The following is a 14,839-nucleotide window of genomic DNA, read 5'->3' as shown; positions in this document are numbered from 1 at the left end:
GATTCTCTTCGGGACTCCCCTTTACTATGCGACTGGGGTGGGGGTAGGGGTGGGCGTTTCTTCTTCACCCAGCCAGCAAATATTTATTGAGTGGCTTCGATGGGCCAGGCCCTCTGCTATGATCAGGAGAAAAGAGACAATAAATAAGTTGTTAAGTAAACAAGAAAATGTTAGACTTGGATAAAGTGCTATGGAGGAAATAAACGGAGCGATGTGACAGAGAGATCTGAAGAATGAAAGAGACCCGTTTAGATCAGGTGGGAGGGACGGTGTCTCTGAGGAGGTGACATGAGCTGAGTCCTGAGAGATGAGAAGACATGAGGAGAATAGGAGACAGACAGGGAACAGCAATTGTAAGATCCTCCGGTGGAAAGAGGGTGGTGTGCAAAACAGAAAGAGGCCACGGTGGCTGGAGGAGGGGGCAGGGCTGAGGAGCACAAGGCCGGATTTTATGCCAGAGCCACGAAAAGGCTTCGAAGGTTTTTAGCAGTGACGTGACCTGGATTAAGCAAGGAAAAGAATGTAAATTAAAAATGCATCTTCCTTTCCCCTTTCACCAAGTGCCCTGCCACGTTCTGCTCCGACTTAGGAAGGACAAAGCTTTCCACAAGGGTCTCCACACTTTTCCGCATGGTGAGATCTCGTTCACCTGAATTCCAGTGGTTTGAGTTGGTAAGACCTTTGTAAAGTTACACCTACTGCTGGGAATTGTGTATCACTCTGATGAGCTATCAAGAGCAACAACAACAATCATAGTTTATCTTTCTTATGACATAGGTACCCTTAAGTCTCCCATTTTACAAAAGATATAACTGAGGCTCAGAGAGGTCAAATAACTTGCCCAAGGTCACACACTAGGTAAGCTGAGCAGAATCTAAACTCCTACCTATGACCATAGCCTGTTTCTTTGCTGGCCTATGGTGCCTCCCAGTGAACGGAAGTGGAATTACAGGACATATGCAAGAGATGGTGATGATGCCCATGGTTACTGAGCACCTGTCCAGGCCAGGATACAGAGGTCAGGCAGCTGTTGTCACTCATCCTTTCCTAGGCAATCACATCTATGCCCTTGGTTTCGAGGACCCTCTACATTAGTCCACACCTCTCTCCTCTGAGCTACAGACTCCCATTCCCAACTCCCTACTGGACACCTCCACTTGGATGTCTCATGGGCACTTGAAAAGTAACATGTGCAAAACAGAGCCCTCATTTTACCCCATAAAGCTGTCCTTCTCCCACCCCTACAGTCTTCCCAGTCTCATAAATGGGCTCAACACCTCTCTTCCCTGGAGCAGGAACCTGGGAGTTGGCCCTGATTCTTCTCTTTTTTTCTCTCTCTCCGTATCCAATCCATCACCAACTCCTGTTTATTTCCAAGCAAAGTTTTCTCCAAATTTCTCCACTTCTGGGGCTGGCCCCATGGCCAAGTGGTTAAAGTTCTACATGCTCCACTTTGGTGGCCCAGGTTTGCAGGTTCAGTTCCCAGGCGCGGACCTACTCCACTCATCAGCCATGCTGTGGAGGCATCCCACACACAAAATAGAGGAAGATTGTCACAGATGTTAGCTCAGGGCAAATCTTCCTCAAACACACACACACAAAGAGGAAGATTGGCAATGGATGTTAGCTCAGGGCGAATCTTCGTCACCAAAAAAAAAAAAAATCTATCCACTTCTGGCACCTTTACCATCACCTCAAGGTCTCGGCACCACTATCTCCAGCTTGGACAACTTCTCATTGACCCTTGCCCCCTCCATTCTTGCCCCCTTCATTCACTCTCTCTACAGCTCCAAAATGAGCCTCTTGAGACACAAGAAGGGTCACTTCCCCGTCTGAAACCCCTCAACCACTTCTCACCGCACTTAGATTAGAGTCCAAAAGTATTTCCAAGGCTTGGAATTAGGATGACTGTACTCCCCGGTTTGCCCAGGACAGTCTTGATTTTCACCTGTTGTGGATCAATTATTACTAACTATTTTTAGTGTCTCTCTCATTCTCAAGAGGGTCACAGTTTGGTCCTCAAATATTATGGTCATCCAAGCTAGGAGTCCTCCATGATCCACCCAACCCATCTCTTCAGCTTTATTCCCACCCATACTCCCCGTGCTCTGACCACGCTGGCCTCACCTCAGGTCACTTCAGGCTCTTTGCTAACTTGGGACTTTGGCTCATCTTGTTCTTTCTGCCTGTGACACTCTTCTGCCCACTATTCACAGGGAGGGCTCCTCAGGTCTCAGCTCAACGTCCCCTCCTCATGAGGACAGCCACCCATCTTCTGAATATGTGTCGTCTGTGCCTTATGAGTCTCTCAGCACTTTCTTTCTTCATCTATTTATTGTTTATCTCCATAATTAGAACCAAAAGCCCACGGGCACAGGGACCATCCCCTCCTTCCCCCTGCTCTATTACCAGCAGCTAGCATAGGGCCCGGTATATGACAGATGCTCAATAAATACTCGTTGAATGACTGATAAATGGCTGACTGACTGGATGGCTGAATGGATAAATATACCTAAGCCCAGAGCAGTTCATAGGATAGTAGAGTCCACTAGACTTGGGATTTAGGGAAGGGATTTAGGGCGAATAAAATGAGGGGGAAATGTTTGATACCATCTTGGCCACTTTCCTTAGGCAGTTCTTATATAACCCATAATAATACCATAATCCCCTACACACACACACACACATACACATATAATATATATATATATATATATAAAATAATTGACATATATATTATATATATTCCCTCATTTGGACCCCACATCAGTTCTGCGAGCTAAGTTTTTAACAGGACCTGGGGTTCAGAGAGCTGTCCTGGCCAAACTCAAGGAGGTGGAGCCAGGGTGAGGCTGGCCTGCAGGAGCTGGGCAGGGACTAAGAGCTTGGGCTCTGGGCTCAGAGTGCTTGGGTTTGAAGCATCCCGCCTCTGTCATTATTAGTAGTATGACTTTCAGCCAGTCATGTCACCTCCGGGTGCCTCGGTTGCCGCATCTGTGAGGCGGGCGTGGTACCCGTACCCGCCCGAAGGCACGTTGTGAGGATTTAAAGCAATGATGCACATGGGGCACTTCGCCCAGTGCTGGCACACAGGAAGAGCTCTGTAAGTCCTTTTTCCTAATAGTAGAATCCCTGGTAGTGCATTTGCGAGCACGTTACTGTCCCCATGGTCACCACCAGTGGCCCAACACAGCTCTCACCTCGATCTGAAGCTGATACCATTCCTGGACTCTCCTGCTCAGGCCCGCCATGGTCACCAGCCATCCATCTGGGGTCACGTGGAAGGCAGAGCCGTCGTTCCCCTTGGTGATTCGGAATGAGTAGGGGGGGCCATTCTCTGGGGAATCTGGGTCACTCAGGATTAGCTGCAGGACTTTGCTGCCAACAGGGGAGTTCTCCTGAGACCAAGAGTGACACGAAATCAAAGAGCAACGTGAGTCCCAGTCCTTCCTCAAGCATCTTTCTGGATCCCCTCATCTGAGGTGAGTCCCGGCACTCTGGCTGCTTCCAGGACATGCCTGGACCTCAAGCTGCCATTCATTCATTCTGCCTGCCTGTGAGCTAGTTGTTGACTTTGTCAATCTAGACTAGGAGCTCCCTGAGGGCAGTGCTGGGTCTTAGAAACAAAATCCACTGGGGCTGGAATGGTCTTTAGAGTCCTCTCATCCTACAGGGAGGTGACTTGCCCAAGGTCATATCACTGATGATTCATATATATAAATTAATGAGTGCCTGGAATCCATGTGGGAACTTCGTGATTCATAGAGTCAACTGAACACCAATAAATAGTTTCCTGTTCAGAGGGCCAATGGAACACACATCCAATGAGAAAATTCAAAGATGATTAGGAATTCAGCAAAGAAAAATGGACCTCCTGGGTATTCTTCCAGTCTTTGTTCTGTAACATAGGGATTCAGTATGCTATAACACAATGGTTGTTAGTTGTCTTTTTAGCATCAAAATCTTATCTACAAACAGAATATTATGGGAAAAAATTGATAGTTTCCTATCCAAGAGACATTCTTCCCTTCCTTCTTTACAAAACTCTATTTTGTTCAGGTGTAGGGTGACAATATCCTAAGATATCCTAAGAGATGGACTATGATCGGTCTAAGTCAGCTATAATAATTAGATTTCCTATGCCAGTTTTTGGTTTAAGGGTAACCATATAATCCAATTCTGACCACTGGAGAAGTCTACCAGATGGGGGTTCTGAAAGCCTTCTTCTTTGATAAAAACAGATCCTGCAAAAGAAGTCCCCTTCTGTTTGCTTTTGAAGATGGTTAGGCAAGGATGTGATGCTGGAGCTGCAGCAGCCATTGTGTAACCATGAGGTTACATGAGGTGACGGAATTTCAAAGAAGCTAACCCAAGGCTGTGATATCATTTTCCTGCTGAAATAACCAATTCTGGAGTAGGATTTCCTACCATCAGACCTTTTGTAATGTAAAATAATAAGTCCTTATTACTTAATAAACTTTTAGTCACGTGATCTGTTAACTGCAGCCAAAGCCTCCTAACTCATACTCCTAAGAAACAAAATAGGTAAAAGTGGAGTGAACTGGTTGAAGCATAGCAAGACCCAGAACTCTGCCCTCCTATCTACTTCCTCACCTCCCTCCCCGCTTATGGTCACAATTCCCCATAGAATTCCAAGGCCCTCAACAAACCCCATATGCAAACCACTGGTATCGTGGAAATAGCTTGGGATCTGGAAGACTTTCTGGGTTGAAATCCCAAGTTTGCCACTTTCTAACTAGGGCACAGTTCCGCACCTGCATTTTTAAAATCTGTAAAATGGGTACTACCTACTTCACGTGGCTGTGTGAGTCCCAAATGAGACAATGGATGTGCAAGTGCCTAACACAGTGCCTTATTGTTTTAAATTCCTTAACCCCCTTTCAGCACACTGTGTTGCCATTAGGGTTATCAGTGGCAAGGTCACAGCCGCTATTTGGGTAGACTGATACCCGTGGTGAGTCCCCTCCACTAGGAGGGAAACGAAGGGAGGATGGGTTCCAGATGCCTTTGGAAGCTGAAGCGTACCTGGACAGAGGTGCTGTAGTTGAGCTGGAAGAATCTCGGTGGGTTATCATTGACATCAACCACTTGGATAGCGATGTCTGTGTCCTCGTGCAGTGGCGGCCGCCCGTTGTCTGTGGCTCGGACCCTCAGGGAGTAGCTAGAAGTCTATAGCAAGAAGCCCAGTGGAGAGTTAGCAATGAGACTCCTCAGTTCTGCCCCCTAACTCATCACTAACATTTGCATAAAAATAAGATAGAGACACTCCCCTATGCCCGCCCCCATTGCCCACCCATGGCATCTTAGGGCCCAGGTTCTGGAGTCAGGCAGAAATAGATTGGATTTCCAATTCAACCACTTACTAGCTGTGAAGTGTTGGGAAAGTGACTAAATGTCTGTGAGGATAATATCAGGACTTCCCTCCTAGGATCATTTTCAGGACCGAATGGCATGATGTATGTAAAGCACTTAGCAAGGTGCCTGGCACAGAGCGGGTGCTCCATAAATGAGGGCTTGTTATAATGAGCTAATGATCCCTGGTCAATAGTGAGAAGCTGGCCTGAGCTCCTCCAGGAACAGCTAGTGGTCACTCAGCTCTCTCCTGGCTCTAGCCTCCCATGCCACAGAGGCCCCAGGGAAAAAACAAGTGGGAGATGTTGAGGACAGGTCTGAAGAAGGGTCAGGATGGAGCATCGACCATGATTCATCCTCCAGACCTGCAGGAGGCCCATATTCTGCTCTGGGGAGCTCAGATTGGGCCTCTCCCACATGACTCACCTGTTCCCAATCCAGGGCCTTGGCCACCTTTAGCTCCCCCTTCTTGGGGTGGATGGTGAAGTGCCCGAGCTGGTTCCCTCCTACCAGGCTGTAGGTGATGGCGCTATTTACAGGTCCATCTTCATCAGTTGCTGACACCTGCAGCAGCAGGAAGGTGGTTGTGAATGGAGGGGCAAGGGGGAGTCAGAAAGGAATCTTGGCCCCTGGGAGTGTAGAGGGCACAGGTATGTCCCTACCCCAGTGAATGCCTTTGGGCTGGCAGTCTCCGTACCACAGTCATCCCTTTATTTACCTCCTAGTATGGACTTGAGCATGCCATGTTTCCTTCATGTATCCATCCATTCATGCATTTACTCACTCACTCATAGTGACAGGGTGCTAGGTCCCATGCTAGGAGGTGACGAATGTGCTAAAATGAATATGCTTGCCGGAAGCTTAATGTCTAATTTTACGGGTAATTCTAATTTGGGGCAAAGTATGACCAGCTGTGTGAGAGCACAGAGAACACAGTGATAAATTCCACATGGAGAGATTAGAAAAGGATTCACAGAGGAGAAGGAGGCCTTTTGGGAGTGGAGGCGGCATTCCAGGCATGTGCCAGAGCGCATGGACAAGCAGAGGACGTTTGGGGAAAGGCACATTGTCCTGTGTGGTTGGAGTGTAGGGTGCGTGTGGGGGAGTGGAGGGAGATAAGACTGGAAGGCAAAATGAAGAGGGGTCATAGAGAACCCTGAATGTGGGCATGCGGAGTTTGGCTTCGCTCCATGCAGTAGGGAGCAATTACACATTGAAATACAAAGAGGTGTTATTTGGTGTCCCCTCTGCCCCCTGCCCCCATGCACTGACACTCCATGTCACACACTGGGACCAGGCCCCTCCCAGGCTTTGAGGCTTTGAGCCTCTGGCAGTCTTCTGGGGCCTCTCCCATGCCCATTCTATCAATATCACATCTTAGATCTTAGCAAACGTGGCCCTGAGAACCTCTGTCAGGAGGGACAGTCTGCCCGAGTGGCTACAAGTCATTCAAGTTTATAGTGTATTAATTGATAAACTAACCCATGCTCATAAATGACTAGGAGAGGTGGGAGAACCCACCCCAGAGTTCATGCCCCTCAAAGGGCGGAGTTGCAGATCCTTACTGTGAGCACGAGGTCACCCACGACGGCATTCTCTAAGACCCTTGTGCTGTACAGATCCTGGAGGAATCTGGGCCGGTGTTCGTTAGTATCAGTGATGTTGACCACGATGGTGGTCATGTCACTGAGGGAGGAAGAGCCTTTCCGGCTACACTCGATGGACAGGAAGTACTTGGGGTTTGTCTCAAAGTCCAGGCTCCTGTTGACGTACAGGATCCCTGAAAAAACAAGAGGTGATGGGGGCATTGAGGCAGTTGGGATCACCAAGGCAGAGGGCTGAGGGGTCTTGAGCCAAGCCTCAGGAGAGGCAGCTCAGCAGGCTTGGAGAGACAGAGCTCCTCCATCATCTCCTCCATTATCTTCTCCATCATCTCCTCCCTTGTCTTCCTCGTCTCCTCCATCATCTCCTTCATCTCTCCCATCATCTCCTCCTTCATCTCTTCATTTCCCCTCCCTCATTACCCTCTCTCCCTCCTTCTCCTCTCATTTTCCTTATTATCATTGCCAACAGCAGCGTCCCCCTCATTTATGTCTCCCATCCGAGTACTAACCAGGCCCAACCCTGCTTGGCTTCTGAGATCAGACGAGATCAGGCGTGTTCAGGGTGGCATGGCCGTAGACTCCCTCACTTATTTCTGTAGTAGCTCATTGATATCTCATTTAAATCTATAATATTAAATCAACTTCATGTAAGTTTGTAATAACCTGTAGAGCAGAAACAGTGTGGTTCCCATTTTCTAGCTGATGATGCCATTTTCCAGGAACTGATGTTTTCAACAGCTAAGTGAGCTGCCTGACCTCACTCAGCTAGTAAATGACAGAACTTAGACTATGAAGAGTTTTACATTGTTCAACAAACTGTTAGGGCATAGATTTATTGTTCTGAAAACTGGAAAAGAAAAGAATGAGGGTTTATCTTGCCATTCCCAGATAACCGAATAGTTAATGATGAGAAACTCTTTATAAAAGAATTCCAGTTACTAAATGAATGAAGAATGATAAGAAAAATCACCATTTTGCGGCTAAGAAATAATATGTCTAAGAAATAATATATATCTAAGAAATAATCACCTCTGGCTACTGAAACCATAAGAAGTGTTGACGAAGAACTCTATGATGATGGGTCAGGCTGACAGCACCTGAGCCCACCCTCAGTCTTAACCCAAAAAAGAACCCAACAGCCATATGTGCTTCCCGACATTGTCCAAAGGAGAGCAGCGTTGTTGCCAAAAAATTGAGCTTGAACCTGATCAAGGCTTTTGACCCAAATGTCATTTGTAAGAAATATAGAGGCTAGAGAGACAGGTTGTATGGCATCACAAAGATACAGGTAGCCAGTCCAAAATATAAAAATTCTGCCCAACATGTGACCCAAGTTTTTCACTACATAAATGGCAGGGGGAAATAAAGAGGGAGAGGAAAATGTAAGAGATTAAAAGAGACTTAAGATATTGCGTATAAACCAAATGCACTGTGTGGACATTTTTGGGATGTTGACAGACAAACTTCAAAGAGACATTTTTGAGATAATCTGAAAAACTGTCTGGCTGGGTGTTAGACAATATTAAGGAATTATTATCTTTTAGGTGTGATACTGGTATTGTGGTTGTGTTTCTAAAAGGAGTCCTTATCATTTAGAGATAGACACTGAAGTATTTACAAATGGAATGACATGATGTCTGGGATTTGCTTTAAAGTAACTCAGCGAGGGATGGATGGGGTGGGGGGTGGTAAAGATGAAACCAAACTGGCCGTGTGGATGACTGAGGCTGGGTGAGGAAACATGGGGTTCATTATACTGTTCTTTCTTTTTTCGTATGTTTAAAGTCTCCATAATACAAACTTTAAAAAATACTGCTCAACAGTAAGGCGCCTGCTTTGGGAGGTAGAGGGCACCATTGCAGGCTCCTGTGGGAGGAATCCGCATGGGGCGTGGTCTGACCCGGGGGGCCTCTGAGGCCCCTCCACGAGGCTCTATGAGTCTGACTTAGACTCTTCTGGGGCTAGGGGGAAAGAAGAGAGGTGGTTTCCTAACTCTCTCTCTCTTCATGAGAAGAGGGGGAAATTCAGGGGTGCCAGGATGTTTTGGGGAGCCCTCTAGGAGGGAAGCATGCCGCTCTGCCCTGGGCTGCTTAAGCCCCAGATTCCAGCAAGTGCTTTGTGCCTCTGCAGCCGAGGAGGGAGGGTGGCCTCAGCCTCCTGGGGCTGGGTCCGAGCTGAGACCTTGAAGCTGCAAACTGTGGGAGGAGAGTGGGTTGCCAAGGGTCCCACGTGGGGATGTGGGGCAATAAGGGGGGTTCCCACATAAGCTGGGCCCAGGGTTCAAGGAGGGATTTGGTACCTGGAGAGATGCAGACTAAAGAAAGGACCAAAGGAGGTCTGCCCTGAGAGGGGCTGTGTGGGGCAGACATGCCCCGTAGGTGAGGAATCCAGTGTTCCCCAAGACTCTGGGGTTGGGGGGCTGCCTCAGGCGCTGTCTCACCTGTGCGGGGATCCAGGCGGAACCTCCCCTGCTCGTTCCCGCTGACCACGCGGTAGCCGGTCTTCTCAGCACCTGGGCGAGTGAGGGTGGCCAGCTGCAGCACCTCCGTGCCAAGCTGGGCATCCTCAGGCACCTGCACGCTGTGCTCGGTGTTCAGGAACATGGGCAGGTAGTCATCGAGGCCCACCACGGAGACGGTGACGGTGCCCAGCGTGGACAGCGGTATCGGGGTGCCCAGGTCAGAGGCACGGACGGTGAGCTCCAGGGCTGCCTGCGGCCTGACCTGCAGCGGCTTCTCCAGCCGGATGACACCCGTGGTGGCCTCGATGGAAAAGTGGCCTTCTGCAGAGTCCGTCAGAGAGTAAACCACCTGGGCATTGGTGCCTGTGGGGGAGACCGAAGGCGTGATTCACCCTGAGGGACCCTCCTCTGGCCCTGCCCGCAGCGAATCTTCCAGCCAGAGGAGGGCTGGGGTGGGGGTAGGGGGTTCCCATAAAGGCTTGCATGCTTAGTCTGAGTGAAAATCTCCACACAGGGGTTCTTGACTGTGGGGTTCAAGGCCTCTAGAAAGGTTCTTGGGGTCGGGGCGTCTACAAACCTATAAAATTATCTGAAAATGTTTATATGGGGGTTAGAGGCCAACATCAGCTTATAAAGTGAAAATTGTGCAAGATCAAACCCATCCATCACAAGTTCCTTGGTTGTGAGAGAACAACTCGGTATTTTGATTGTGGTGGTGGTTACATGAATCCATACATGGATAATATTGAACAGAGCTGTACACACAAACACACGGGCACACACACATCCAAACGAATGCATATAAAACCTGGTGAAATCTGAATAAGGATTGTACAGTTACCAGTACTGGCCCAGTGCCGGTTTCCTGGCTTGGATCTCATACCACAGCTTTCTAAGGTGCTGCCATTGGGGGAAGCTGGGTGAAGGACGCAGGGCTCTCTCAGTTCTATTTTTGGAACTTCCTATGAGTCTACAATTATGTCAAATAAAAGTTAAAAAAAGACCCATATAAAGTTCTTAGTAAATCAAAACACACGGGGTTTCTCCAGCTTTGGCTCAGATTGTATTGTTTCCTTTGGTTGTGCACCCGATGAAGCAGTTGGCTCATGTGGGGGCCACAGTGTGTGAGGAATACCAACATTTAATGCTCAGCCATGAGATCCTCACCCAGTGGGTCTCACGTCTCACACATGAGTGGGGACACATGCCCCTTTGGTGGAATGGTGGCAGGAACTGCCTATAAGAATAGCCGAATTTACATAAATTAAACGTGCATACCATGCAATTCTCCCATGTATGCGTTTTTCTGGAGAGACCGTAATCTTTCTAAAGAGAGGGAGCTGCTGGTCAGGCCACATTTGGAACATCTGGGTAGAATATTTGGGTTAGAATAATAACAGTTTTGAAGGGTTAACGGTGAACTGGTGCAAGGCCAGAGGGAGGGTCCTAGAGGGGAGATGGGATCGGAAGCACGTGAGTGAAGAGGCTAGGGCTCCTCCGCCCAGGAAGGCAGCGTGGGCCTGGAGCAGAGAGTCCCCACCTCCCAGTCTCGGAAGGGCTGTGAGGGCTGAGGGTCTAGGAGGCCCGTGTGGAGCAGAGGACAGGACCAGGACTGCCGGCGTCAGCTCCAAATAGGCAGCACTTGACAATTCTCCAAGGTTGCATGGAAGGAAGGGGCTGCCTAGGAAGCAGGGAGCTTCCTGTCCGTGGAGGGGAGCAAGCACTGGCTAACTGAACATTTGCAGGGCCTTGTAGACGTGAGAGGACTTTGCACTGACGATTTGCCCTCCCTAGAACCCCTGCATCCCTCCAAAACCTCTCACCTCCTTCAATGCCAGGCTGAAACTCACTCGCTCTAGGAAATCTTAAATTTACTCTACTGGGGTCGAACAAAGCAGGGGGTTTTGATCCCACTTTTATTATCATCACTGTCATTTCCTGTGTTCATCTGGCTACTTTGATCCTGAAGCCATTCTTTACCCACCTCAATTATAAAATTTGACTCAAGGAAATTGGACCTGTACATACACACACACACACACACACACACACACACATATACATGTCATATATATGTGTGTGTATGTATACAAAACCACAATAAACACTTCATGACGGCAGAAGCTATAATAGGTACAGTATGGAATAAATACTCCTGGAGGAATCCAATTTGTCTTGTAAATTTTAAAAGGACAAGAATTAATCCTAATGAAAATAATGTCATTAAAATTAAAATCTAAGATATTGAAAATGATTCCACATCACTGTATAGAAAATTGACCAAGGAACTTAATAGGCTTTAACGGAGTTTGTGCCCCAAATTCCTTTCTTGTAGCAAATCAGTCAGAGTTGAATAATTCTGTTTGGTGTATTTCAGATTAAATGTTTGTATTCAAAATACCCTTGAGGCAAAATGGCAGGATTGAAAGGGCTCCAGGTCTAAGTGGTGGTGAGAAACAATGAGGCCAAAATGCCCCGTACTGGCCTCAAAACACTGCCAAAATCCTTTGTCACAATGGACTTAGGTACACAGTTTTTGGATAAACATCTTCCGCTTGTAAGTGTCTGTAGACTCAGCGAGGAGGCACAGTCCTTACCAGCCCCAGAGAAACACACAGAGAGCCAAATCCTCCCCCAAGGGGACCCCGTGAGTAAACGGCCTCCCCTCGTCCTCCTTCTCACCTTGGTCAGGATCCCGGGCCAATACCACCGCCACAGGGGTCTTAACCGTGGTGTTGTCAAAGACAGCCACAGCACAGTGGCTGGGGAAGAACCGGGGGGCGTTGTCATTCACATCCTCCACGTGGAGGGTCACGTCTGCCTGGCACGATTGGCCGCCTCCATCCGTTGCCTTGGCAACAAGGCTGTACACATCCTTCTTCTCTCGGTCTAGGGCTGCGAGCGTGGTCAACTCCCCTGGCCAGAGAAATGACAGCAGGTGAGTTTTCTCTGGGGGACATGACCCCAGCATGTGCTTTCTAGGTATCTCTGGGAGACAACCTCAGCCACACAGAGTTTTGTCACAGAGAAATGGGGTCAGTCCTGTGTACATGTGGTTAGGAAAGAAGCTCAGCCTGTATCCCTCACACGCGCTCACCTCTCTAATTCTCCCAAACATATTCCACCACCACATCGCCAATTTAAGACCAACGTCAACAAGCTACAAAGAGGCACGACATTTTTAAAGGGCAATTAGGCAATTTCTACCAACACACAACACGTGTTTATCTTTTGGCTCACAATTTCACTTCTCGGAATACATCTTATAGGATAATTAACCCTAGGATAAAAATGCATGTGTAAAGATATTCTCTGCAGCATTGTTTATAATAACAACATATTGACGAACATCCTATATGTCTTTCAAAAGGGGACTGGTTAAATACATTATGATTTAGCCATACGTAAAATACTGTGCAACCAAAAAGGAATTATGATAGAGTTTTTTGTACTGTCTTGCTAATAGCTCCAAGATATTGCTATGTTAAAAAAAGCAAGTCACAAAAGAATATTCTATATAGAGATTTTCGACATCTGGGAAAACCAGTCTGATAGAACATATACCAAGAGTGCTTATCTTTCGGGGAAGGGCTGGTTATTATGCTGACTTTCCATTTCTGCATAATACACGCCTACCTTGTTTGAATTTTTGTACAATGAACATGTATTATTCCCATATTCAGAAAAACCACCTGGGTTGTTTTTTTGTTTTTTTTTTTTTGCAATCCCACTGATCATCCCGCAGCTGAGCAAACAGCAGCAGAGAGAGATTAGGTAACCTACCTGGGGTGACTCAGGATGCCTGTGTGGGGGTCAGGAAGGATAATGTCTCCTGTCCATCCGGACAGCTTCCTGGGACACCACTCTCACCTGCCACCTCCCTGCTCAGGAATCTCCAAGGCATCCTTTGAGCTACTGGTTCTAAGCCAAGTATCAGCAGCTGGCCTCTGTAACCCAGGCCTTCTGCGCTGCCATCCCCACACCCGCCCCTATAGCAGCAGGCAGGCATCCCACCTCTGTGGGGCTGCTCTTCCAAAGGAAGCAGGCCCCACCCTGTCTTCTCCACCAGACTCTCATGGGCCAACCTCTCGCAAGTATTCAGGGTCTACCCTGCAGGGCTCTCTGCTTCCCGCTCTCTACTTTGTCCCCTAACTAATAATAATGACAATGGCAACCACCTCTAATGAACTCTTATTATGTGCCAGACCTCGGCTGGACTTCTATATACTTTATCTGTTGGGATCCTTACAACAATACCGTGAGGTTTTGTCCCCAGTCTGCAGCATATGCATCTTGAGATCGTGTCCTTGACCTTGATGCTCACCTACCTAAATCCCCTATAGCTTTAAAGGTAGGATTTGGCAGCCCCTGCCCTGTGGGCCTTATCCTTTGTCCTCTCCCTTCCCATTCTGTGCACCGGTTTCTGGCCCTCCATCAGGTCCTCAGATGTGCATGCTCTTTCCTAAAACTTGATCCTTGTATAAATTCTCCTTCTACCTCGAATATCCATCCCTACCACTCCCTTACCCCCTGGCTAACTCTTACACGTCCTCAAGTCTCACAGAAAATGGCATTTCCTCAGAGAAGTTTTATTTCATCTTGCGCCCAAGACTGAGTCAAGTTCTCCTGTCAAACCTCCCCTTAGCACCCTGAATTTTTCCTTAACTCAGCACATTTCAAACCACCGATTCAATGGTGGCCTGTCCCACTAGATTGTAAAGACCCAGATCTTGTCTTATCAGTCTGTTGATTATGTCCCCAGCATCCAGTGTGATGCTCGGCACACACTGCCAACATATGTTTGCTGAGTGAATGGATGGATAGATAAGAGAATTCCTATTTCTTCTCCCAGGAGCCTACCACAGCACTGGGCACTTGGTATTCAGTAAATTAGTTCTTGGATTGATCTTGCAGTTCAGGAAACCCACCTGTATGAGGATCCAGCTTAAATTCATCTGCTCCAGGACCATGCAGAGAATATGTGATCTGAGCGTTGGTATCAGAGTCTAAGTCTGTGGCAGAAACTTTCAAAATGAAGTGTCCTGGAGATACATCTTCACTGACTTTGCCGGTATAGAGAAGCTGGGGAGGGAAGACAAAGAAGAGGGAGGTTGTGGGAGGTACACTTAGATCCAGAGAGAGAGGCAGAGTGACAGAGAGCGAGAGATGGAAGCAAAGAGACAGATTAGAGAGCAGAGATGGAGAGAGAAAGAGAGAAGCAGAGAGAGGGAGGGAGGGGATCAGAGAGATCGAGAATAAGATGAAACATGCAAGGAAAACGGAGATTAAAAACAAGAAGGATGACAAGAGAACTAGTCAGAAAAGACAGAGAATGAGAGAGAAGTTCCACCATCCAAAAGCCCACACTCAGGGCTAGAAGGACCTGCTGCAACCTACTCCA

At 47.8% G+C, this 14,839-nt stretch overlaps 1 protein-coding gene across 2 annotated transcripts in view; it reads right to left on the bottom strand.

Annotated features, from left to right (window-relative positions):
• The window catches only part of FAT2 (FAT atypical cadherin 2), a 79,279-nt gene that overhangs the window by 16,075 nt on the left and 48,365 nt on the right, over positions 1 to 14,839 (bottom strand). For both annotated transcript variants that reach the window (XM_070570434.1, XM_070570435.1), the window contains exons 12-18: positions 14,367 to 14,520; positions 12,121 to 12,354; positions 9,418 to 9,801; positions 6,939 to 7,153; positions 5,800 to 5,937; positions 5,047 to 5,190; positions 3,201 to 3,398 (exon numbers count right to left, since the gene is read on the bottom strand). In XM_070570434.1, the coding sequence (XP_070426535.1) occupies positions 3,201 to 3,398; positions 5,047 to 5,190; positions 5,800 to 5,937; positions 6,939 to 7,153; positions 9,418 to 9,801; positions 12,121 to 12,354; positions 14,367 to 14,520 (1,467 nt within the window). The remainder of the gene's footprint in view (positions 1 to 3,200; positions 3,399 to 5,046; positions 5,191 to 5,799; positions 5,938 to 6,938; positions 7,154 to 9,417; positions 9,802 to 12,120; positions 12,355 to 14,366; positions 14,521 to 14,839) is intronic.

Source organism: Equus przewalskii, chromosome 13 (assembly GCF_037783145.1).
Source record: "Equus przewalskii isolate Varuska chromosome 13, EquPr2, whole genome shotgun sequence".
NCBI lineage: Eukaryota > Metazoa > Chordata > Mammalia > Perissodactyla > Equidae > Equus > Equus przewalskii.
Note: the sequence above shows the minus strand (reverse complement) of the source record. Positions and strands in the feature narration are given on the sequence as shown.